The sequence below is a fragment of the Scyliorhinus torazame genome, unplaced genomic scaffold (assembly GCF_047496885.1).
Source record: "Scyliorhinus torazame isolate Kashiwa2021f unplaced genomic scaffold, sScyTor2.1 scaffold_285, whole genome shotgun sequence".
Classification (NCBI taxonomy): Eukaryota; Metazoa; Chordata; class Chondrichthyes; order Carcharhiniformes; family Scyliorhinidae; genus Scyliorhinus; species Scyliorhinus torazame.
This window is the reverse complement of record NW_027308012.1, coordinates 140883-168212: the sequence shown is the minus strand read 5'-3', so window position 1 is coordinate 168212 and position 27330 is coordinate 140883. Positions and strand designations below refer to the sequence as shown.

General features: G+C 45.9%; 1 protein-coding gene across 1 annotated transcript in view; it reads right to left on the bottom strand.

Moving 5' to 3' along the window:
• LOC140406131 (protein tweety homolog 1-like) overlaps positions 1–27330 on the bottom strand; it is a gene marked incomplete at its 3' end in the record, with an annotated part of 84958 nt that overhangs the window by 28144 nt on the left and 29484 nt on the right. Inside the window, exon 2 of the mRNA XM_072494276.1 lies at positions 14729–14901. Coding sequence (XP_072350377.1) covers positions 14729–14901 — 173 coding nt within the window. The remainder of the gene's footprint in view (positions 1–14728; positions 14902–27330) is intronic.

Here is a 27330-nt window from a genome sequence, read left to right as displayed (position 1 = left end):
TATTCTATATATAAACCACCCTGAACCCCTCGATTAGATTCCAGTCTGTAACTCACTCCCGGGTATCTGTTATTCTATATATAAACTATCCTGAACCCCTCGATTAGATTCCAGTGTGTAACTCACTCCCGGGTATCTGTTATTCTATATATAAACAACCCTGAACCCCTCGATTAGATTCCAGTATGTAACTCACTCCCGGGTATCTGTTATTCTATATATAAACCACCATGAACCCCTCGATTAGATTCCATTCTGTAACTCACTCCCGGGTATCTGTTATTCTATATATAAACTATCCTGAACCCCTCGATTAGATTCCAGTCTGTAACTCACTCCCGGGTAACTGTTATTCTGTATATAAACCACCCCGAACCCCTCGATTAGATTCCAGTCTGTAACTCACTTCCGGGTATCTGTTATTCTGTATAGAAACCACTCCGAACCCCTCGATTAGATTCCAGTCTGTAACTCACTCCCGGGTATCTGTTATTCTATATATAAACCACCCCGAACCCCTCGATTAGATTCCAGTCTGTAACTCACTCCCGGGTATCTGTTATTCTTTATAGAAACCACTCCGAACTCCTCGATTAGATTCCAGTCTGTCTAACTCACTCCCGGGTATCTGTTATTCTATATATAAACCATCCTGAACCCTCGATTAGATTCCAGTCTGTAACTCACTCCCGGGTATCTGTTATTCTATATATAAACCACCCTGAACCCCTCGATTAGATTCCAGTCTGTAACTCACTCCTGGGTATCTGTTATTCTATATATAAACCACCCCGAATCCCTCGATTAGATTCCAGTCTGTAACTCACTTCCGGGTATCTGTTATTCTATATATAAACCACCCCGAATCCCTCGATTAGATTCCAGTCTGTAACTCACTCCCGGGTATCTGTTATTCTATATAGAAACCACTCCGAACCCCTCGATTAGATTCCAGTCTGTAACTCACTCCCGGGTATCTGTTATTCTATATATAAACCACCCCGAACCCCTCGATTAGATTCCAGTCTGTAACTCACTCCCGGGTATCTGTTATTCTGTATAGAAACCACTCCGAACTCCTCAATTAGATTCCAGTCTGTAACTTACTCCCGGGTATCTGTTATTCTATATATAAACCACCCCGAACCCCTCGATTAGATTCCAGTCTGTAACTCACTCCCGGGTATCTGTTATTCTATATATAAACCATCCTGAACCCCTCAATTAGATTCCAGTCTGTAACTCACTCCCGGGTATCTGTTATTCTATATATAAACCACCCCGAACCCCTCGATTAGATTCCAGTGTGTAACTCACTCCCGGGTATCTGTTATTCTATATATAAACCATCCTGAACCCCTCGATTAGATTCCAGTCTGTAACTCACTCCCGGGTATCTGTTATTCTATATATAAAACACCCTGAACCCCTCGATTAGATTCCAGTCTGTAACTCACTCCCGGGTATCTGTTATTCTATAATAAACCACCCCGAACCCCTCGATTAGATTCCAGTCTGTAACTCACTCCCAGGTATCTGTTATTCTATATACAAACCACCCTGAACCCCTCGATTAGATTCCAGTCTGTAACTCAGTCCCGGGTATCTGTTACTCTATATATAAACCACCCTGAACCCCTCGATTAAATTCACGTCTGTAACTCACTCCCGGGTATCTGTTATTCTATATATAAACCACCCTGAACCCCTCAATTAGATTCCAGTCTGTAACTCACTCCCGGGTACCTGTTATTCTATATATAAACCGCCCTGAACCCCTCGATTAGATTCCAGTCTGTAACTCACTCCTGGGTATCTGTTATTCTATATATAAACCACCCCGAACCCCTCGATTAGATTCCAGTCTGTAACTCACTCCCGGGTATCTGTTATTCTATATATAAACCACCACGAACCCCTCGATTAGATTCCAGTCTGTAACTCACTCCCGGGTATCTGTTATTCTATATATAAACCACCCCGAACCCCTCGATTAGATTCCAGTCTGTAACTCACTCTCGGGTATCTGTTATTCTATATATAAACCACCCTGAACCCCTCGATTAGATTCCAGTCTGTAACTCACTCCCGGGTATCTGTTATTCTATATATTAACCACCCCGAACCCCTCGATTAGATTCCAGTCTGTAACTCACTCCCGGGTATCTGTTATTCTATATATAAACCACCCAGAACCCCTCGATTAGATTCCAGTCTGTAACTCACTCCCGGGTATCTGTTATTCTATATATAAACCACCCTGAACCCCTCAATTAGATTCCAGACTGTAACTCACTCCCGGGTATCTGTTATTCTATATATAAACCACCCCGAACCACTCGATTAGATTCCAGTCTGTAACTCACTCCCGGGTATCTGTTATTCTATATATAAACCACCCTGACCCCTCGATTAGATTCCAGTCTGTAACTCACTCCCGGGTATCTGTTATTCTATATATAAACCACCCTGAACCCCTCGATTAGATTCCAGTCTGTAACTCACTCCCGGGTATCTGTTATTCTATAATAAACCACCCTGAACCCCCCGATTAGATTCCAGACTGTAACTCACTCCCGGGTATCTGTTATTCTATAATAAACCACCCTGAACCCCTCGATTAGATTCCAGTCTGTAACTCACTCCCGGGTATCTGTTATTCTATATATAAACCACCCTGAACCCCTCGATTAGATTCCAGTCTGTAACTCAGTCCCGGGTATCTGTTACTCTATATATAAACCACCCTGAACCCCTCGATTAGATTCACGTCTGTAACTCACTCCCGGGTATCTGTTATTCTATATATAAACCACCCCGAACCCCTCGATTAGATTCCAGTCTGTAACTCACTCCCGCGTATCTGTTATTCTATATATAAACCACCCGAACCCCTCGATTAGATTCCAGTCTGTAACTCACTCCCGGGTATCTGTTATTCTATATATAAACCACCCTGAACCCCTCGATTAGATTCCAGTCTGTAACTCACTCCCGGGTCTCTGTTATTCTATATATAAACCACCCCGAACCCCTCGATTAGTTTCCAGTCTGTAACTCACTCCCGGGTATCTGTTATTCTATATATAAACCACCCTGAACCCCTCGATTAGATTCCTGTCTGTAACTCACTCCCGGGTATCTGTTATTCTATATATAAACCACCCCGAACCCCTCGATTAGATTCCAGTCTGTAACTCACTCCCGGGTATCTGTTATTCTATATATAAACCACCCGAACCCCTCGATTAGATTCCAGTCTGTAACTCACTCCCGGGTATCTGTTATTCTATATATAAACCACCCTGAACCCCTCGATTAGATTCCAGTCTGTAACTCACTCCCGGGTCTCTGTTATTCTATATATAAACCACCCCGAACCCCTCGATTAGATTCCAGTCTGAAACTCACTCCCGGGTATCTGTTATTCTGTATAGAAACCACCCTGAACCCCTCGATTAGATTCCAGTCTGTAACTCACTCCCGGGTATCTGTTATTCTATATATAAACCACCCTGAACCCCTCGATTAGATTCCAGTGTGTAACTCACTCCCGGGTACCTGTTATTCTATATATAAACCATCCCGAACCCCTCGATTAGATTCCAATCTGTAACTCACTCCCGGGTATCTGTTATTCTATATATAAACCACCCTGAACACCTCGATTAGATTCCAGTCTGAAACTCACTCCCGGGTATCTGTTATTCTATATATAAACCACCCTGAACCCCTCAATTAGATTCCAGTCTGTAACTCACTCCCGGGTCTCTGTTATTCTATATATAAACCACCCCGAACCCCTCGATTAGATTCCAGTCTGTAACTCACTCCCGGGTCTCTGTTATTCTATATATAAACCACCCCGAACCCCTCGATTAGATTCCAGTCTGAAACTCACTCCCGGGTATCTGTTATTCTATATATAAACCACCCTGAACCCCTCGATTAGATTCCAGTCTGTAACTTACTCCCGGGTATCTGTTATTCTATATATAAACCACCCCGAACCCCTCGATTAGATTCCAGTCTGTAACTCACTCCCGGGTATCTGTTATTCTATATATAACCCACCCCGAACCCCTCGATTAGATTCCAGTCTGTAACTCACTCCCGGGTATCTGTTATTCTATATATAAACCACCCTGAACCCCTCGATTAGATTCCAGTCTGTAACTCACTCCCGGGTATCTGTTATTCTATATATAAACCACCCTGAACCCCTCGATTAGATTCCAGTCTGTAACTCACTCCCGGGTATCTGTTATTCTATATATTAACCACCCCGAACCCCTCGATTAGATTCCAGTCTGTAACTCACTCCCGGGTATCTGTTATTCTATATATAAACCACCCAGAACCCCTCGATTAGATTCCAGTCTGTAACTCACTCCCGGGTATCTGTTATTCTATATATAAACCACCCTGAACCCCTCAATTAGATTCCAGACTGTAACTCACTCCCGGGTATCTGTTATTCTATATATAAACCACCCCGAACCACTCGATTAGATTCCAGTCTGTAACTCACTCCCAGGTATCTGTTATTCTATATATAAACCACCCTGAACCCCTCGATTAGATTCCAGTCTGTAACTCACTCCCGGGTATCTGTTATTCTATATATAAACCACCCTGAACCCCTCGATTAGATTCCAGTCTGTAACTCACTCCCGGATATCTGTTATTCTATATATTAACTATCCTGAACCCCTCAATTAGATTCCAGACTGTAACTCACTCCCGGGTATCTGTTATTCTATATATAAACCACCCCGAACCACTCGATTAGATTCCAGACTGTAACTCACTCCCGGGTATCTGTTATTCTATATATAAACCACCCTGAACCCCTCGATTAGATTCCAGTCTGTAACTCACTCCCGGGTATCTGTTATTCTGTATATAAACCACCCTGAACCCCTCGATTAGATTCCAGTCTGTAACTCACTCCCGGGTATCTGTTATTCTATATATAAACCACCCCGAACCCCTCGATGAGATTCCAGTCTGTAACTCACTCCCGGGTATCTGTTATTCTATATATAAACCATCCCGAACCCCTCGATTAGATTCCAGTCTGTAACTCACTCCCGGGTCTCTGTTATTCTATATATAAACCATCCTGAACCCCTCAATTAGATTCCAGACTGTAACTCACTCCCGGGTATCTGTTATTCTATATATAAACAATCCTGAACCCCTCGATTAGATTCCAGTCTGTAACTCACTCCCGGGTCTCTGTTATTCTATATATAAACCATCCTGAAGCCCTCAATTAGATTCCAGTCTGTAACTCCCTCCCGGGTATCTGTTATTCTATATATAAACCACCCTGACCCCTCGATTAGATTCCAGTCTGTAACTCACTCCCGGGTATCTGTTATTCTATATATAAACCACCCTGAACCCCTCGATTAGATTCCAGTCTGTAACTCACTCCCGGGTATCTGTTATTCTATATATAAACCACCCCGAACCCCTCGATTAGATTCCAGTCTGTAACTCACTCCCGGGTATCTGTTATTCTATAATAAACCACCCTGAACCCCCCGATTAGATTCCAGACTGTAACTCACTCCCGGGTATCTGTTATTCTATATATAAACCACCCTGAACCCCTCGATTAGATTCCAGTCTGTAACTCAGTCCCGGGTATCTGTTACTCTATATATAAACCACCCTGAACCCCTCGATTAGATTCACGTCTGTAACTCACTCCCGGGTATCTGTTATTCTATATATAAACCACCCTGAACCCTTCGATTAGATTCCAGTCTGTAACTCACTCCCGGGTATCTGTTATTCTATATATAAACCACCCCGAACCCCTCGATTAGATTCCAGTCTGTAACTCACTCCCGGGTATCTGTTATTCTATATATAAACCACCCGAACCCCTCGATTAGATTCCAGTCTGTAACTCACTCCCGGGTATCTGTTATTCTATATATAAACCACCCTGAACCCCTCGATTAGATTCCAGTCTGTAACTCACTCCCGGGTCTCTGTTATTCTATATATAAACCACCCCGAACCCCTCGATTAGATTCCAGTCTGAAACTCACTCCCGGGTATCTGTTATTCTGTATAGAAACCACCCTGAACCCCTCGATTAGATTCCAGTCTGTAACTCACTCCCGGGTATCTGTTATTCTATATATAAACCACCCTGAACCCCTCGATTAGATTCCAGTGTGTAACTCACTCCCGGGTACCTGTTATTCTATATATAAACCATCCCGAACCCCTCGATTAGATTCCAATCTGTAACTCACTCCCGGGTATCTGTTTTTCTATATATAAACCACCCCGAACCCCTCAATTAGATTCCAGTCTGTAACTCACTCCCGGGTCTCTGTTATTCTATATATAAACCACCCCGAACCCCTCGATTAGATTCCAGTCTGAAACTCACTCCCGGGTATCTGTTATTCTATATATAAACCACCCTGAACCCCTCGATTAGATTCCAGTCTGTAACTCACTCCCGGGTATCTGTTATTCTATACATAAACCACCCTGAACCCCTCGATTAGATTCCAGTCTGTAACTCACTCCCGGGTATCTGTTATTCTATATATAAACCACCCTGAACCCCTCGATTAGATTCCAGTCTGTAACTCACTCCCGGGTATCTGTTATTCTATATATAAACCACCCCGAACCCCTCGATTAGATTCCAGTCTGTAACTCACTCCCGGGTATCTGTTATTCTATATGTAAACCATCCTGAACCCCTCGATTAGATTCCAGTCTGTAACTCACTCCCGGGTATCTGTTATTCTATATGTAAACCACCCCGAACCCCTCAATTAGATTCCAGTCTGTAACTCACTCCCAGGTATCTGTTATTCTATATATAAACCACCCTGAACCCCTCAATTAGATTCCAGTCTGTAACTCACTCCCGGGTATCTGTTATTCTATATATAAACCACCCCGAACCCCTCGATTAGATTCCAGTCTGTAACTCACTCCCGGGTATCTGTTATTCTATATATAAACCACCCCGAACCCCTCGATTAGATTCCAGTCTGTAACTCACTCCCGGGTATCTGTTATTCTATATATAAACCACCCCGAACCCCTCGATTAGATTCCAGTCTGTAACTCACTCCCGGGTATCTGTTATTCTATATATAAACCACCCTGAACCCCTCGATTAGATTCCAGCCTGTAACTCACTCCCGGGTATCTGTTATTCTATATATAAACCACCCCGAACCCCTCGATTAGATTCCAGTCTGTAACTCACTCCCGGGTATCTGTTATTCTATAAATAAACCACCCTGAACCCTCGATTAGATTCCAGTCTGTAACTCACTCCCGGGTATCTGTTATTCTATATATAAACCACCCTGAACCCCTCGATTAGATTCCAATCTGTAACTCACTCCTGGGTATCTGTTATTCTATATATAAACCACCCTGAACCCCTCGATTAGATTCCAATCTGTAACTCACTCCTGGGTATCTGTTATTCTATATATAAACCACCCTGAACACCTCGATTAGATTCCAGTCTGTAACTCACTCCCGGGTATCTGTTATTCTATATATAAAACACCCCGAACCCCTCGATTAGATTCCAGTCTGTAACTCACTCCCGGGTATCTGTTATTCTATATATAAACCACCCCGAACTCCTCGATTAGATTCCAGTCTGTAACTCACTCCCGGGTATCTGTTATTCCATATATAAACCACCCTGAACCCCTCGATTAGATTCCAGTCTGTAACTCACTCCCGGGTATCTGTTATTCTATATATAAACCACCCCGAACCCCTCCATTAGATTCCAGTCTGTAACTCACTCCCGGGTATCTGTTATTCTATATATAAACCACCCTGAACCCCTCGATTAGATTCCAGTCTGTAACTCACTCCCGGGTATCTGTTATTCTATATATAAACCACCCTGAACCCCTCGATTAGATTCCAGTCTGTAACTCACTCCCGGGTATCTGTTATTCTATATATAATCCATCCTGAACACCTCGATTACATTCCAGTCTGTAACTCACTCCCGGGTATCTGTTATTCTATATATAAACCACCCGAACCCCTCGATTAGATTCCAGTCTGTAACTCACTCCCGGGTCTCTGTTATTCTATATATAAACCACCCCAAACCCCTCGATTAGACTCCAGTCTGTAACTCACTTCCAGGTATCTGTTATTTTATATATAAACCACCCCGAACCCCTCGATTAGATTCCAGTCTGTAACTCACTCCCGGGTATCTGTTATTCTATATATAAACCACCCCGAACCCCTCGATTAGATTCCAGTCTGTAACTCACTCCCGGGTATCTGTTATTCTATATATAAACCTCCCCGAACCCCTCGATTAGATTCCAGTCTGTAACTCCCTCCCGGGTATCTGTTATTCTATATATAAACCACCCCGAACCCCTCGATTAGATTCCAGTCTGTAACTCACTCCCGGGTATCTGTTATTCTATATATAAACCACCCTGAACCCCCCCGATTAGATTCCAGTCTGTAACTCACTCCCGGGTATCTGTTATTCTATATATAAACCTCCCCGAACCCCTCGATTAGATTCCAGTCTGTAACTCACTCCCGGGTATCTGATATTCTATATATAAACCACACTGAACCCCTCGATTAGATTCCAGTCTGTAACTCACTCCCGGGTCTCTGTTATTCTATATATAAACCACCCCGAACCCCTCGATTAGATTCCAGTCTGTAACTCACTCCCGAGTATCTGTTATTCTATATATAAACCACCCCGAACCCCTCGATTAGATTCCAGTCTGAAACTCACTCCCGGGTATCTGTTATTCTGTATAGAAACCACCCTGAACCCCTCGATTAGATTCCAGTCTGTAACTCACTCCCGGGTATCTGTTATTCTATATATAAACCACCCTGAACCCCTCGATTAGATTCCAGTGTGTAACTCACTCCCGGTTACCTGTTATTCTATATATAAACCATCCCGAACCCCTCGATTAGATTCCAATCTGTAACTCACTCCCGGGTATCTGTTATTCTATATATAAACCACCCCGAACCCCTCAATTAGATTCCAGTCTGTAACTCACTCCCGGGTCTCTGTTATTCTATATATAAACCACCCCGAACCCCTCGATTAGATTCCAGTCTGAAACTCACTCCCGGGTATCTGTTATTCTATATATAAACCACCCTGAACCCCTCGATTAGATTCCAGTCTGTAACTCACTCCCGGGTATCTGTTATTCTATATATAAACCACCCTGAACCCCTCGATTAGATTCCAGTCTGTAACTCACTCCCGGGTATCTGTTATTCTATATATAAACCACCCTGAACCCCTCGATTAGATTCCAGTCTGTAACTCACTCCCGGGTATCTGTTATTCTATATATAAACCACCCCGAACCCCTCGATTAGATTCCAGTCTGTAACTCACTCCCGGGTATCTGTTATTCTATATATAAACCACCCTGAACCCCTCAATTAGATTCCAGTCTGTAACTCACTCCCGGGTATCTGTTATTCTATATATAAACCACCCCGAACCCCTCGATTAGATTCCAGTCTGTAACTCACTCCCGGGTATCTGTTATTCTATATATAAAACACCCCGAACTCCTCGATTAGATTCCAGTCTGTAACTCACTCCCGGGTATCTGTTATTCTATATATAAACCACCCTGAACCCCTCGATTAGATTCCAGTCTGTAACTCACTCCCGGGTATCTGTTATTCCATATATAAACCACCCTGAACCCCTCGATTAGATTCCAGTCTGTAACTCACTCCCGGGTATCTGTTATTCTATATATAAACCACCCCGAACCCCTCCATTAGATTCCAGTCTGTAACTCACTCCCGGGTATCTGTTATTCTATATATAATCCATCCTGAACACCTCGATTACATTCCAGTCTGTAACTCTCTCCCGGGTATCTGTTATTCTATATATAAACCACCCCGAACCCCTCGATTAGATTCCAGTCTGTAACTCACTCCCGAGTATCTGTTATTCTATATATAAACCACGCTGAACCCCTCGATTAGATTCCAGTCTGTAACTCACTCCCGGGTATCTGTTATTCTATATATAAACCACCCCGAACCCCTCCATTAGATTCCAGTCTGTAACTCACTCCCGGGTATCTGTTATTCTATATATAAACCACCCCGAACCCCTCGATTAGATTCCAGTCTGTAACTCACTCCCGGGTCTCTGTTATTCTATATATAAACCACCCCAAACCCCTCGATTAGACTCCAGTCTGTAACTCACTTCCAGGTATCTGTTATTTTATATATAAACCACCCCGAACCCCTCGATTAGATTCCAGTCTGTAACTCACTTCCAGGTATCTGTTATTTTATATATAAACCACCCCGAACCCCTCGATTAGGTTCCAGTCTGTAACTCACTCCCGGGTATCTGTTATTCTATATATAAACCACCCTGAACCCCTCGATTAGATTCCAGTCTGTAACTCACTCCCGGGTATCTGTTATTCTATATATAAACCACCCCGAACCCCTCGATTAGATTCCAGTCTGTAACTCACTCCCGGGTATCTGTTATTCTATATATAAACCTCCCCGAACCCCTCGATTAGATTCCAGTCTGTAACTCCCTCCCGGGTATCTGTTATTCTATATATAAACCACCCCGAACCCCTCGATTAGATTCCAGTCTGTAACTCACTCCCGGGTATCTGTTATTCTATATATAAACCTCCCCGAACCCCTCGATTAGATTCCAGTCTGTAACTCACTCCCGGGTATCTGTTATTCTATATATAAACCACACTGAACCCCTCGATTAGATTCCAGTCTGTAACTCACTCCCGGCTAACTGTTATTCTATATATAAACTATCCTGAACCCCTCGATTAGATTCCAGTGTGTAACTCACTCCCGGGTACCTGTTATTCTATATATAAACCACCCTGAACCCCTCGATTAGATTCCAGTCTGTAACTCACTCCCGGGTATCTGTTATTCTATATATAAACCACCCTGAACCCCTCGATTAGATTCCAGTGTGTAACTCACTCCCGGGTATCTGTTATTCTATATATAAACCACCCTGAACCCCTCGATTAGATTCCAGTCTGTAACTCACTCCCGGGTATCTGTTATTCTATATATAAACGATCCTGAATCCCTCGATTAGATTCCAGTCTGTAACTCACTCCCGGGTATCTGTTATTCTATATATAAACTATCCCGAACCACTCGATTAGATTCCAGTCTGTAACTCACTCCCGGGTATCTGTTATTCTATATATAAACCACCCCGAACCCCTCGATTAGATTCCAGTCTGGAACTCACTCCCGGGTATCTGTTATTCTATATATAAACTATCCTGAACCCCTCGATTAGATTCCAGTCTGTAACTCACTCCCGGGTATCTGTTATTCTATATATAAACCACCCCGAACCCCTCGATTAGATTCCAGTCTGTAACTCAGTCCCGGGTATCTGTTACTCTATATATAAACCACCCTGAACCCCTCGATTAGATTCACGTCTGTAACTCACTCCCGGGTATCTGTTATTCTATATATAAACCACCCTGAACCCCTCGATTAGATTCCAGTCTGTAACTCACTCCCGGGTATCTGTTATTCTATATATAAACCACCCCGAACCCCTCGATTAGATTCCAGTCTGTAACTCACTCCCGGGTATCTGTTATTCTATATATAAACCACCCAAACCCCTCGATTAGATTCCAGTCTGTAACTCACTCCCGGGTATCTGTTATTCTATATATAAACCACCCTGAACCCCTCGATTAGATTCCAGTCTGTAACTCACTCCCGGGTCTCTGTTATTCTATATATAAACCACCCCGAACCCCTCGATTAGATTCCAGTCTGAAACTCACTCCCGGGTATCTGTTATTCTATATATAAACCACCCTGAACCCCTCGATTAGATTCCAGTGTGTAACTCACTCCCGGGTACCTGTTATTCTATATATAAACCATCCCGAACCCCTCGATTAGATTCCAATCTGTAACTCACTCCCGGGTATCTGTTATTCTATATATAAACCACCCCGAACCCCTCAATTAGATTCCAGTCTGTAACTCACTCCCGGGTCTCTGTTATTCTATATATAAACCACCCCGAACCCCTCGATTAGATTCCAGTCTGAAACTCACTCCCGGGTATCTGTTATTCTATATATAAACCACCCTGAACCCCTCGATTAGATTCCAGTGTGTAACTCACTCCCGGGTACCTGTTATTCTATATATAAACCATCCCGAACCCCTCGATTAGATTCCAATCTGTAACTCACTCCCGGGTATCTGTTATTCTATATATAAACCACCCCGAACCCCTCAATTAGATTCCAGTCTGTAACTCACTCCCGGGTCTCTGTTATTCTATATATAAACCACCCCGAACCCCTCGATTAGATTACAGTCTGAAACTCACTCCCGGGTATCTGTTATTCTATATATAAACCACCCTGAACCCCTCGATTAGATTCCAGTCTGTAACTCACTCCCGGGTATCTGTTATTCCAAATATAAACCACCCTGAACCCCTCGATTAGATTCCAGTCTGTAACTCACTCCCGGGTATCTGTTATTCTATATATAAACCACCCCGAACCCCTCGATTAGATTCCAGTCTGTAACTCACTCCCGGGTATCTGTTATTCTATATATAAACAACCCTGAACCCCTCAATTAGATTCCAGTCTGTAACTCACTCACGGGTATCTGTTATTCTATATATAAACCACCCCGAACCCCTCGATTAGATTCCAGTCTGTAACTCACTCCCGGGTATCTGTTATTCTATATATAAAACACCCCGAACCCCTCGATTAGATTCCAGTCTGTAACTCACTCCCGGGTATCTGTTATTCTATATATAAACCACCCTGAACCCCTCGATTAGATTCCAGTCTGTAACTCACTCCCGGGTCTCTGTTATTCCATATATAAACCACCCTGAACCCCTCGATTAGATTCCAGTCTGTAACTCACTCCCGGGTATCTGTTATTCTATATATAAACCACCCCGAACCCCTCCATTAGATTCCAGTCTGTAACTCACTCCCGGGTATCTGTTATTCTATATATAATCCATCCTGAACACCTCGATTAGATTACAGTCTGTAACTCCCTCCCGGGTATCTGTTATTCTATATATAAACCACCCTGAACCCCCCCGATTAGATTCCAGTCTGTAACTCACTCCCGGGTATCTGTTATTCTATATATAAACCTCCCCGAACCCCTCGATTAGATTCCAGTCTGTAACTCACTCCCGGGTATCTGTTATTCTATATATAAACCACCCCGAACCCCTCGATTAGATTCCAGTCTGTAACTCACTCCCGTGTAACTGTTATTCTATATATAAACTATCCTGAACCCCTCGATTAGATTCCAGTGTGTAACTCACTCCCGGGTACCTGTTATTCTATATATAAACCACCCTGAACCCCTCGATTAGATTCCAGTGTGTAACTCACTCCCGGGTATCTGTTATTCTATATATAAACCACCCTGAACCCCTCGATTAGATTCCAGTCTGTAACTCACTCCCGGGTATCTGTTATTCTATATATAAACCACCCTGAACCCCTCGATTAGATTCCAGTGTGTAACTCACTCCCGGGTATCTGTTATTCTATATATAAACCACCCCGAACCCCTCGATTAGATTCCAGTCTGTAACTCACTCCCGGGTATCTGTTATTCTATATATAAACTATCCTGAACCCCTCGATTAGATTCCAGTCTGTAACTCACTCCCGGGTATCTGTTATTCTATATATAAACCACCCCGAACCCCTCGATTAGATTCCAGTCTGCAACTCACTCCCGGGTATCTGTTATTCTATATATAAACCACCCTGAACCCCTCGATTAGATTCCAGTCTGTAACTCACTCCCGGGTATCTGTTATTCTATATATAAACCACCCCGAACCCCTCGATTAGATTCCAGTCTGTAACTCACTCCCGGGTATCTGTTATTCTATATATAAACCACCCTGAACCCCTCGATTAGATTCCAGTCTGTAACTCACTCCCGGGTATCTGTTATTCTATATATAAACCACCCTGAACCCCTCGATTAGATTCCAGTCTGTAACTCACTCCCGGGTATCTGTTATTCTATATATAAACCATCCTGAACCCCTCGATTAGATTCCAGTCTGTAACTCACTCCCGGGTATCTGTTATTCTATATATAAACCACCCCGAACCCCTCGATTAGATTCCAGTCTGTAACTCACTCCGGGGTATCTGTTATTCTATATATAAACCACCCCGAACCCCTTGATTAGATTCCAGTCTGTAACTCACTCCCGGGTACCTGTTATTCTATATATAAACCACCCTGAACCCCTTGATTAGATTCCAGTCTGTACCTCACTCCCGGGTATCTGTTATTCTATATATAAACCACCCCGAACCCCTCGATTAGATTCCAGTCTGTAACTCACTCCCGGGTATCTGTTATTCTATATATAAACCACCCCGAACCCCTCGATTAGATTCCAGTCTGTAACTCTCTCCCGGGTATCTGTTATTCTATATATAAACCACCCTGAACCCCTCGATTAGATTCCAGTCTGCAACTCACTCCCGGGTATCTGTTATTCTATATATAAACCACCCTGAATCCCTCGATTAGATTCCAGTCTGTAACTCAGTCCCGGGTATCAGTTATTCTGTATAGAAACCACCCCGAACGCCGCACTCACCAGCAGATTATCAGTGCTGCCATACTGCTCCAGGTTAAACAGCGGGATGGCTGCTCCGAGCTCCCGTCCCGCTCCCGCTGGGAACAGCAACACAGTCGGAGAAAGTAAATGAGGATCAGGAGCAGGTTGAGAACCAGGCAGAGAATGGCAAATCCAGCCAGGAAGAGTAGAGCCTGTGGGCACAGCATGCGGGGGGGTAATGGAGCAAAATAGACAGAAAGGTAGACTGCGGATACTATTGTGGATCCACCACTCATAACCATAGGCACATAACGCATCTGTGTTCAACTAGCACCATGATTTATTCTCAGACACGTGGAAGTATAACTGACAGAAATATATATACAGACTGTCCTGTTGTACGTCCTATCACCAACTGGCCAGTGTCCCACATCACATGACAAAGGTCTGACCCCCCCCAACTGGTTGGAGGTCGCAATACTAGCAACATGCCGTTTCATTCTCCAACATATCACCACATCCCCCTTTCTTTGAAAATGTCGCCGTTTAAATGCAGAAACCCAGGGTTTGATTCTTTGTTGCGCGACGCCGATATCGTAACCGGCGAACGGGCGGAGAATGGACTCCAAATCGGGGCCATGCTGCGCCCTCTCGGAAACGGCATCATCGCACGCCGCGCGCGACTGTAGCGGCGTTGTGGCGCCGCCGGCCGCCCCTCCCGCGAGGACACGTGTCGCCTCATCGGTCGGGAATCGATGCCACTGGGCCGGGGGTGGGAGGGGCTTCCGTCAGGGCTTGGAGGGGACTGGTGGGGGGGGGGGGGGGGGTTCCCCAGGGGGTGGGCTATGGGGTCGCGGATGTGGGGGGGGGGGTCGGTTCTGGACACGGCCAGCGCCATGTTGTACGGCGCGAGCGCTGCAGGTCGTCGGTCGTTATGCGCAGCCCGGGAAGCGGCCGTTATCGGGGCGGGAGCCAGATGTCTCACTCGCCGCCCGAGCTAGCCCCTCGCCACTTTAACGCAGAACTTTGGTCGTAAAAGACCACAGATGACCCGCTGGTGTCAACACTTAGTTACTGGAACGGGGCATGTCGCCCATGATTTCTAATATGCAGAGACATCCTTTGCATTGAGATTTACCGAGGCTTGATGGTGTTAGAAATGCTGGTGTAAGTTCAGCTTGCTCCTGGTCGACCTTCCGAGTATTGGCTGACTACGTGAACACATCGCACTTTCGTCTGCTGCTGGCCGATCGGCTCTTTCTATATTTTCTGCAGCTGATTCCTCGCTGATCACCACGCTCCGTCCTGCGCATCATCTCGGCCTCAGATTTGGGAATCGCACCCCGACTTTTCCACTGGGTTCAGCGCGTTTAGCAACTCTCTTCTGTTCCTCCGCGGGATCGACCCATCCCCAGGCATGACTATGGACGCCTGTGGAGCTGCCCCCAGCGGCACCGTGGATAGTTTGACCGATCCGTTCTTGCTGGCATCCTCGATTCTGACAGTGACCCCCCCCCCCACCCCCCGGCTGAAATGGCTGGAGTCGAGGGCAGCACGGTACCACAGTGGTTAGCACAGTTACTCCTCAGCGCCAGGGTCCCAGGTTCGATTCCGGCTTGGGTCACTGTCTGTGCGGAGTCTGCACGTCCTCCCCGTGTGTGCGTGGGTTTCCTCCGGGTGCTCCGGTTTCCTCCCACAGTCCAAAGATGTGCAGGTTAGGTGGATTGGCCGTGTTAAATTGTCCCTTAGTGTCCAAAGGTGTGCAGGTTAGGTGGATTGGCCGTGTTAAATTGTCCCTTAGTGTCCAAAGATGTACAGGTTAGGGGGATTGGCCGTGTTAAATTGTCCCTTAGTGTCCAAAGATGTACAGGTTAGGTGGATTGGCCGTGTTAAATTGTCCCTTAGTGTCGAAACTTGTACAGGTTAGGTGGATTGGCCGTGTTAAATTGTCCCTTAGTGTCCAAACTTGTACAGGTTAGGTGGATTGGCCGTGTTAAATTGTCCCTTAGTGTCCAAACTTGTACAGGTTAGGTGGATTGGCCGTGTTAAATTGTCCCTTAGTGTCCAAAGATATGCAGGTTAGGTGGATTGGCCGTGTTAAATTGTCCCTTAGTGTCCAAAGATATGCAGGTTAGGTGGATTGGCCGTGTTAAATTGTCCCTTAGTGTCCAAACTTGTACAGGTTAGGGGGATTGGCCGTGTTAAATTGTCCCTTAGTGTCCAAACTTGTACAGGTTAGGTGGATTGGCCGTGTTAAATTGTCCCTTAGTGTCCAAAGATGTACAGGTTAGGTGGATTGGGCGTATTAAATTGTCCCTTAGTGTCCAAACTTGTACAGGTTAGGTGGATTGGCCGTGTTAAATTGTCTCTTAGTGTCCAAAGATGTACAGGTTAGGTGGATTGGCCGTGTTAAATTGTCCCTTAGTGTCCAAAGATGTACAGGTTAGGTGGATTGGCCGTGTTAAATTGTCCCTTAGTGTCCAAACTTGTACAGGTTAGGGGGATTGGCCGTGTTAAATTGTCCCTTAGTGTCCAAACTTGTACAGGTTAGGTGGATTGGCCGTGTTAAATTGTCCCTTAGTGTCCAAAGATGTACAGGTTAGGTGGATTGGGCGTGTTAAATTGTCCCTTAGTGTCCAAACTTGTACAGGTTAGGTGGATTGGCCGTGTTAAATTGTCTCTTAGTGTCCAAAGATGTACAGGTTAGGTGGATTGGCCGTGTTAAATTGTCCCTTAGTGTCCAAAGATGTACAGGTTAGGTGGATTGGCCGTGTTAAATTGTCCCTTAGTGTCCAAAGATGTACAGTTTAGGTGGATTGGCCATGTTAAATTGTCCCTTAGTGTCCAAACTTGTACAGGTTAGGTGGATTGGCCGTGTTAAATTGTCCCTTAGTGTCCAAAGATGTACAGGTTAGGTGGATTGGGCGTGTTAAATTGTCCCTTAGTGTCCAAACTTGTACAGGTTAGGTGGATTGGCCGTGTTAAATTGTCTCTTAGTGTCCAAAGATGTACAGGTTAGGTGGATTGGCCGTGTTAAATTGTCCCTTAGTGTCCAAAGATGTACAGGTTAGGTGGATTGGCCGTGTTAAATTGTCCCTTAGTGTCCAAAGATGTACAGTTTAGGTGGATTGGCCATGTTAAATTGTCCCTTAGTGTCCAAAGATGTACAGGTTAGGTGGATTGGGTGTGTTAAATTGTCCCTTAGTGTCCAAACTTGTACAGGTTAGGTGGATTGGCTGTGTTAAATTGTCCCTTAGTGTCCAAAGATGTACAGGTTAGGTGGATCGGCCGTGTAAATTGTCCCTTAGTGTCCAAAGATGTACAGGTTAGGTGGATTGGGCGTGTTAAATTGTCCCTTAGTGTCCAAACTTGTACAGGTTAGGGGGATTGGCCGCGTTAAATTGTCCCTTAGTGTCCAAAGATGTACAGGTTAGGTGGATTGGCCGTGTTAAATTGTCCCTTAGTGTCCCAAAGATGTGCAGGTTCGGTGGATTGGCCGTGTTAAATTGTCCCTTAGTGTCCAAAGATGTGCACGTTAGGTGGATTGGCCGTGTTAAATTGTCCCTTAGTGTCCAAAGATGTACAGGTTAGGTGGATTGGACGTGTTAAATTGTCCCTTAGTGTCCAAACTTGTACAGGTTAGGTGGATTGGCCGTGTTAAATTGTCCCTTAGTGTCCAAAGATGTACAGGTTAGGTGGATTGGGCGCGTTAAATTGTCCCTTAGTGTCCAAACTTGTACAGGTTAGGTGGATTGGCCATGTTAAATTGTCCCTTAGTGTCCAAAGATGTACAGGTTAGGTGGATTGGCCGTGTTAAATTGTCCCTTAGTGTCCAAAGATGTACAGGTTAGGTGGATCGGCCGTGTTAAATTGTCCCTTAGTGTCCAAAGATGTACAGGTTAGGTGGATCGGCCGTGTTAAATTGTCCCTTAGTGTCCAAAGATGTACAGGTTAGGTGGATTGGCCGTGTTAAATTGTCCCTTAGTGTCCAAAGATGTACAGGTTAGGTGGATTGGCCGTGTTAAATTGTCCCTTAGTGTCCAAAGATGTACAGGTTAGGTGGACTGGCCGTGATAAATTGTCCCTTAGTGTCCAAAGATGTACAGGTTAGGTGGACTGGCCGTGTTAAATTGTCCCTCAGTGTCCAAAGATGTACAGGTTAGGTGGACTGGCCGTGTTAAATTGTCCCTCAGTGTCCAAAGATGTACAGGTTAGGTGGATTGGCCGTGTTAAATTGTCCCTTAGTGTCCAAAGATGTACAGGTTAGGTGGATTGGCCGTGTTAAATTGTCCCTTAGTGTCCAAAGATGTACAGGTTAGGTGGATTGGCCGTGTTAAATTGTCCCTTAGTGTCCAAAGATGTACAGGTTAGGTGGATTGGACGTGTTAAATTGTCCCTTAGTGTCCAAACTTGTACAGGTTAGGTGGATTGGCCGTGTTAAATTGTCCCTTAGTGTCCAAACTTGTACAGGTTAGGTGGATTGGCCATGTTAAATTGTCCCTTAGTGTCCAAACTTGTACAGGTTAGGGGGATTGGCCGTGTTAAATTGTCCCTTAGTGTCCAAACTTGTACAGGTTAGGTGGATTGGCCGTGTTAAATTGTCCCTTAGTGTCCAAAGATGTACAGGTTAGGTGGATTGACCGTGTTAAATTGTCCCTTAGTGTCCAAAGATGTACAGGTTAGGTGGATTGGCCGTGTTAAATTGTCCCTTAGTGTCCAAAGATGTACAGGTTAGGTGGATTGGACGTGTTAAATTGTCCCTTAGTGTCCAAAGATGTACAGGTTAGGTGGATTGGCCGTGTTAAATTGTCCCTTAGTGTCCAAAGATGTACAGGTTAGGTGGATTGGACGTGTTAAATTGTCCCTTAGTGTCCAAACTTGTACAGGTTAGGTGGATTGGCCGTGTTAAATTGTCCCTTAGTGTCCAAACTTGTACAGGTTAGGTGGATTGGCCGTGTTAAATTGTCCCTTAGTGTCCAAAGATGTACAGGTTAGGTGGATTGGGCGTGTTAAATTGTCCCTTAGTGTCCAAACTTGTACAGGTTAGGTGGATTGGCCGTGTTAAATTGTCCCTTAGTGTCCAAAGATGTACAGGTTAGGTGGATCGGCCATGTTAAATTGTCCCTTAGTGTCCAAAGATGTACAGGTTAGGTGGACTGGCCGTGATAAATTGTCCCTTCGTGTCCAAAGATGTACAGGTTAGGTGGATTGGCCGTGTTAAATTGTCCCTTAGTGTCCAAAGATGTACAGGTTAGGTGGACTGGCCGTGTTAAATTGTCCCTCAGTGTCCAAAGATGTACAGGTTAGGTGGATTGGCCGTGTTAAATTGTCCCTTAGTGTCCAAAGATGTGCAGGTTAGGTGGATTGGCCGTGTTAAATTGTCCCTTAGTGTCCAAAGATGTGCAGGTTAGGTGGATTGGCCGTGTTAAATTGTCCCTTAGTGTCCAAAGATGTACAGGTTAGGTGGATTGGGCGTGTTAAATTGTCCCTTAGTGTCCAAACTTGTACAGGTTAGGTGGATTGGCCGTGTTAAATTGTCTCTTAGTGTCCAAAGATGTACAGGTTAGGTGGATTGGCCGTGTTAAATTGTCCCTTAGTGTCCAAAGATGTACAGGTTAGGTGGATTGGCGTGTTAAATTGTCCCTTAGTGTCCAAAGATGTACAGTTTAGGTGGATTGGCCATGTTAAATTGTCCCTTAGTGTCCAAAGATGTACAGGTTAGGTGGATTGGGTGTGTTAAATTGTCCCTTAGTGTCCAAACTTGTACAGGTTAGGTGGATTGGCTGTGTTAAATTGTCCCTTAGTGTCCAAAGATGTACAGGTTAGGTGGATCGGCCGTGTAAATTGTCCCTTAGTGTCCAAAGATGTACAGGTTAGGTGGATTGGGCGTGTTAAATTGTCCCTTAGTGTCCAAACTTGTACAGGTTAGGGGGATTGGCCGCGTTAAATTGTCCCTTAGTGTCCAAAGATGTACAGGTTAGGTGGATTGGCCGTGTTAAATTGTCCCTTAGTGTCCCAAAGATGTGCAGGTTCGGTGGATTGGCCGTGTTAAATTGTCCCTTAGTGTCCAAAGATGTGCACGTTAGGTGGATTGGCCGTGTTAAATTGTCCCTTAGTGTCCAAAGATGTACAGGTTAGGTGGATTGGACGTGTTAAATTGTCCCTTAGTGTCCAAACTTGTACAGGTTAGGTGGATTGGCCGTGTTAAATTGTCCCTTAGTGTCCAAAGATGTACAGGTTAGGTGGATTGGGCGCGTTAAATTGTCCCTTAGTGTCCAAACTTGTACAGGTTAGGTGGATTGGCCATGTTAAATTGTCCCTTAGTGTCCAAAGATGTACAGGTTAGGTGGATTGGCCGTGTTAAATTGTCCCTTAGTGTCCAAAGATGTACAGGTTAGGTGGATCGGCCGTGTTAAATTGTCCCTTAGTGTCCAAAGATGTACAGGTTAGGTGGATCGGCCGTGTTAAATTGTCCCTTAGTGTCCAAAGATGTACAGGTTAGGTGGATTGGCCGTGTTAAATTGTCCCTTAGTGTCCAAAGATGTACAGGTTAGGTGGATTGGCCGTGTTAAATTGTCCCTTAGTGTCCAAAGATGTACAGGTTAGGTGGACTGGCCGTGATAAATTGTCCCTTAGTGTCCAAAGATGTACAGGTTAGGTGGACTGGCCGTGTTAAATTGTCCCTCAGTGTCCAAAGATGTACAGGTTAGGTGGACTGGCCGTGTTAAATTGTCCCTCAGTGTCCAAAGATGTACAGGTTAGGTGGATTGGCCGTGTTAAATTGTCCCTTAGTGTCCAAAGATGTACAGGTTAGGTGGATTGGCCGTGTTAAATTGTCCCTTAGTGTCCAAAGATGTACAGGTTAGGTGGATTGGACGTGTTAAATTGTCCCTTAGTGTCCAAACTTGTACAGGTTAGGTGGATTGGCCGTGTTAAATTGTCCCTTAATGTCCAAACTTGTACAGGTTAGGTGGATTGGCCATGTTAAATTGTCCCTTAGTGTCCAAACTTGTACAGGTTAGGGGGATTGGCCGTGTTAAATTGTCCCTTAGTGTCCAAACTTGTACAGGTTAGGTGGATTGGCCGTGTTAAATTGTCCCTTAGTGTCCAAAGATGTACAGGTTAGGTGGATTGACCGTGTTAAATTGTCCCTTAGTGTCCAAAGATGTACAGGTTAGGTGGATTGGCCGTGTTAAATTGTCCCTTAGTGTCCAAAGATGTACAGGTTAGGTGGATTGGACGTGTTAAATTGTCCCTTCGTGTCCAAAGATGTACAGGTTAGGTGGATTGGCCGTGTTAAATTGTCCCTTAGTGTCCAAAGATGTACAGGTTAGGTGGATTGGACGTGTTAAATTGTCCCTTAGTGTCCAAACTTGTACAGGTTAGGTGGATTGGCCGTGTTAAATTGTCCCTTAGTGTCCAAACTTGTACAGGTTAGGTGGATTGGCCATGTTAAATTGTCCCTTAGTGTCCAAACTTGTACAGGTTAGGGGGATTGGCCGTGTTAAATTGTCCCTTAGTGTCCAAACTTGTACAGGTTAGGTGGATTGGCCGTGTTAAATTGTCCCTTAGTGTCCAAAGATGTACAGGTTAGGTGGATCGGCGTGTTAAATTGTCCCTTAGTGTCCAAAGATGTACAGGTTAGGTGGATCGGCCGTGTTAAATTGTCCCTTAGTGTCCAAAGATGTACAGGTTAGGTGGATCGGCCGTGTTAAATTGTCCCTTAGTGTCCAAAGATGTACAGGTTAGGTGGACTGGCCGTGATAAATTGTCCCTTCGTGTCCAAAGATGTACAGGTTAGGTGGATTGGCCGTGTTAAATTGTCCCTTAGTGTCCAAAGATGTACAGGTTAGGTGGACTGGCCGTGTTAAATTGTCCCTCAGTGTCCAAAGATGTACAGGTTAGGTGGATTGGCCGTGTTAAATTGTCCCTTAGTGTCCAAAGATGTGCAGGTTAGGTGGATTGGCCGTGTTAAATTGTCCCTTAGTGTCCAAAGATGTGCAGGTTAGGTGGATTGGCCGTGTTAAATTGTCCCTTAGTGTCCAAACATGTGCAGGTTAGGTGGATTGGCCGTGTTAAATTGTCCCTTAGTGTCCAAAGATGTGCAGGTTAGGTGGATTGGCCGTGTTAAATTGTCCCTTAGTGTCCAAAGATGTGCAGGTTAGGTGGATTGGCCGTGTTAAATTGTCCCTTAGTGTCCAAAGATGTGCAGGTTAGGTGGATTGGCCGTGTTAAATTGTCCCTTAGTGTCCAAAGATGTGCAGGTTAGGTGGATTGGCCGTGTTAAATTGTCCCTTAGTGTCCAAAGATGTGCAGGTTAGGTGGATTGGCCGTGTTAAATTGTCCCTTAGTGTCCAAAGATGTGCAGGTTAGGTGGATTGGCCGTGTTAAATTGTCCCTTAGTGTCCAAAGATGTCCAGGTTAGGTGGATTGGCCGTGTTAAATTGCCCCTTAGTGTCCAAAGATGTACAGGTTAGGTGGATTGACCGTGTTAAATTGTCCCTTCGGTCCAAACTTGTACAGGTTAGGTGGATTGGCCGTGTTAAATTGTCCCTTAGTGTCCAAAGATGTACAGGTTAGGTGGATTGGCCGTGTTAAATTGTCCCTTAGTGTCCAAAGATGTACAGGTTAGGGGGATTGGCCGTGTTAACTTGTCCCTGAGTGTCCAAAGATGTACAGGTTAGGGGGATTGGCCGTGTTAAATTGTCCCGTATTGTCCAAAGATGTACAGGTTGGGTGGATTGGCCGTGTTAAATTGTCCCTTAGTGTCCAAAGATGTACAGGTTAGGTGGATCGGCCGTGTTAAATTGTCCCTTAGTGTCCAAAGATGTACAGGTTAGGTGGATCGGCCATGTTAAATTGTCCCTTAGTGTCCAAAGATGTACAGGTTAGGTGGACTGGCCGTGATAAATTGTCCCTTCGTGTCCAAAGATGTACAGGTTAGGTGGATTGGCCGTGTTAAATTGTCCCTTAGTGTCCAAAGATGTACAGGTTAGGTGGACTGGCCGTGTTAAATTGTCCCTCAGTGTCCAAAGATGTACAGGTTAGGTGGATTGGCCGTGTTAAATTGTCCCTTAGTGTCCAAAGATGTGCAGGTTAGGTGGATTGGCCGTGTTAAATTGTCCCTTAGTGTCCAAAGATGTACAGGTTAGGTGGATTGGCCGTGTTAAATTGTCCCTTAGTGTCCAAAGATGTGCAGGTTAGGTGGATTGGCCGTGTTAAATTGTCCCTTAGTGTCCAAAGATGTGCAGGTTAGGTGGATTGGCCGTGTTAAATTGTCCCTTAGTGTCCAAAGATGTGCAGGTTAGGTGGATTGGCCGTGTTAAATTGTCCCTTCGTGTCCAAACTTGTACAGGTTAGGTGGATTGGCCGTGTTAAATTGTCCCTTCGTGTCCAAAGATGTACAGGTTAGGTGGATCGGCCGTGTAAATTGTCCCTTTGTGTGCAAAAAAACATTAGATGGAGTTGCTGGGTTCGGGGATAGGCTGGAGATGTGGGCTTGGGTAGGATGCTCTTTCCAAGGGCCGGTGCAGACTTGATGGGCCGAATGGCCTCCTTCTGCTCTGCAAATTCTATGTTCTTTCATCAACGGAGTGACGGACGCCCAGTAATTCTTCTACCATGTGCTCCGTGGTCGGGTGCGATGTGTTGGGTGGGCCGGGTCTGTGGGGACAGCGTTTGCTGCAGCAGAGAGAGAGAGACAGGCTTCCAACACTTGAAGAAATGCAACTCGATGTTATTGAACTCTTAACGATCATACATACTTTAACTGTGGGTTGACACTATCCTGACTTGACTGGAGACCTGAGGCTAACCTGACCAGACTATCGTACTGCCACATGGTACTTGTTCCAGTTGCTGCTCACGGGCTCTGACTGTCTCAGAGGCTGCATCCCGAGAGAGCGGGAAAACTAGTACCCTCTGGCTTTATAGTGGCCGTGTCCTGTCTGGTGATTGGCTGCTGTGTTCACTGGTCATCCTGTGTGTCAATCACAGCCTGTGTGTGCACCGTCATATACCTGTGTGTATATTCTGACATCTCTCCCCCCCTTTTTTTTTTTTACTTACTAAAAAATGTGTGTAGGTCAATAAATAGTGAGTGTGTGTGTGGAGCCTGACCATATACAAAGTAGGTTGACGTATTCACATGGGAAGGTGTCTAGCGCAGATAGAGGGCAGATAACAAATTCGGAAGAACCAATACGTACAGATGTGTAAACGGATCGCGAGGTAATGCACCATTCAGTCTATAAACTCAGTCTCTGTGGCGGGCGGCGAATTCAGGTTGACCGCCTCAAGGGTGGGTCAGGGGTCGCCTGCACTTGAACGGGCGGACGTGCCGCCAATGTAGAGGGCGGTAAAAGAACTGGCAGATCGGTGGCCTGGTGGAAGGGCGCGTCCTGAGGAAGCAGCTTGCGAGGCGGGACATCACGTTCAGCTGGCGGGCGTGGAAGTAGCCGCGGTGCCTGCCTACTACGCCGAAGAAAGGAGCCACCACGCGTGCGAACGAGGAACGACCTCGGGGGCCACTTGCTTGACCACCACAGCCGCGGCCGACCGGCCACCGTCAGGTCGCTGAACACGGACTCGGTCGGCAGGAGCCGGAGCGGGGAGATCCGTGGCGTGGGCGTGGTACGCCGACTTGCATTGAGCCCGAGACTGTTGCATCCTCAAGGTCCGGAACGTGGATAAGTTGGAAAAGTAGTCCGCGAGGAGGACATAGTCTCGGCCCTTTGCACGAAAGAGGCCAAGACCAACTTTGGACCAAGGGGAGGACACCAGTTCATGCGGCTGTAGAGTCTCTTTGGGCTGAGCCGGCCGGAACCTTTGACACGTCGGGCAACTGAGGACCGCTTTGGCGATATCCTGACTGATGCCTGCCAAAGAGTAGTGAGGCCGTGGAATGCCCTACCTGCAGTAGTGAACTCGCCAACATTGAGGGCATTTAAAAGTTTATTGGATAAACATATGGATGATAATGGCACAGTGTAGGTTAGATGGCTTTTGTTTCGGTGCAACATCGTGGGCCGAAGGGCCTGTACTGCGCTGTATCGTTCTATGTTCTATGTACTATACTGCCTCTCGGGCTCGACGGCGACACTTTTCGACCCCCAGGTGACCCTCGTGGATCTGGCCGAGGACCAGTTCTCGAATGCTCTGTGGGTTACTATCCTGTCCAGCTTCATCAATATGCCGTCCACTATGGCTAGATCGTCCTTTATATTATAAAACTGGGGGCACTGCCCCTTTTGCCAACCCTCCGTGAGATGTCGCATTACCCGCTGGAGTAAAGGATCCCTGGCCGTCTCCTGACCAATTTGCACGACCCTTTCATCAGTGGCCGGAACGTTGGATGCACAAAACATCACCTCAGCGTCCATCTGACAGACAAAGTCCGACTGCTCACACGGCGTGGTGATGGATATAGAGAGTGCGTCGGCCACAATGAGCTCTTTGCTCGGAGTGTAGACCAGGTCGAAGTCGTAGCGGCGGAGTTTGAGGAGGATACGTTGTAGCCGTGGCGTCATATCGTTGAGGTCTTTTTGGACGATGTGAACCAATGGCCTGTGGTCCGTCTCGACCGTGAATTTGGGGAGTCCATCCACGTAATCATGGAATTTGTCAATCCCTGTGAGGAGGCCCAGGCATTCTTTTTCAATCTGAGCCTATTGTTGCTCAGTAGGCGTCAGGGCTCTTGAGGTATATGCGACTGGGGCCCAGGAGGAGGATTCGTCCCCCTGGAGGAGTACTGCCCCAATGCCAGCCTGGCTCGCGTCGGTGGAGATCTCCGTCTCCTTGGCGGAGTCGAAAAACGCCAGTCCCGGGGCCTTGGTGAGTTTCGCCCTGAGCTCACGCCACTCTCGCTCATGAGTGGGGAGCCACTGGAAGTCCGTGGTTTTTTTGACAAGATTGCGGAGAGCGGTGGTGTGAGATGCGAGGTTGGGGATGAACTTCCCAAGGAAATTGACCATCCCCGGGAAGCGGAGGACCGCCTTCTTGTCCTCCGGGGTCTTCATGGCGATGGTCGCCGCCACCTTGTCTGCGTCTGGCCGCTCACCGAGCTGCGAAATATGGTCGCCAAAGGAACTTTATTTCTGCTCGACCGAACGAGCATTTGGCTCTATTGAGTCGGAGGCCAGGCTCGTGGATCCTGTGGAACACTCGCTTGAGGCGATCGATGTGCCCCTGAGGAGTTGTGGACCAGATAATAATATCATCGACGTACACTCGCACCCCCTCGATGCCCTCCATCATTTGCTCCATTACGCAGTGGAACACCTCCGAGGCGGAGGTGATGCCAAAGGGCATCCGGTTGTAACAGTAGCGACCGAACGGGGTGTTAAATGTGCACAACTTTCGACGGGACGCGTCCAGCTGTATTTGCCCAAACCCCTTGGAGGCATCCAGCTTGGTGAAAAGCTTGGCGCGAGCCATTTCGCTGGTGAGCTCTTCTCGTTTAGGGGTAGGGTAGTGTTCCCTCATGATGTTACGGTTCACGTTTTTGGGGCCCATACAAATGTGAAGCTCCCCTGACGGTTTTTTTGACACAGGCCATGGAGCTAACCCAGTCCGTGGGTTCAGTGACCTTAGAAATGAGGCCTTGGTCCTGGAGGTCTTGCAGCTGTTGCTTGAGGCGGTCC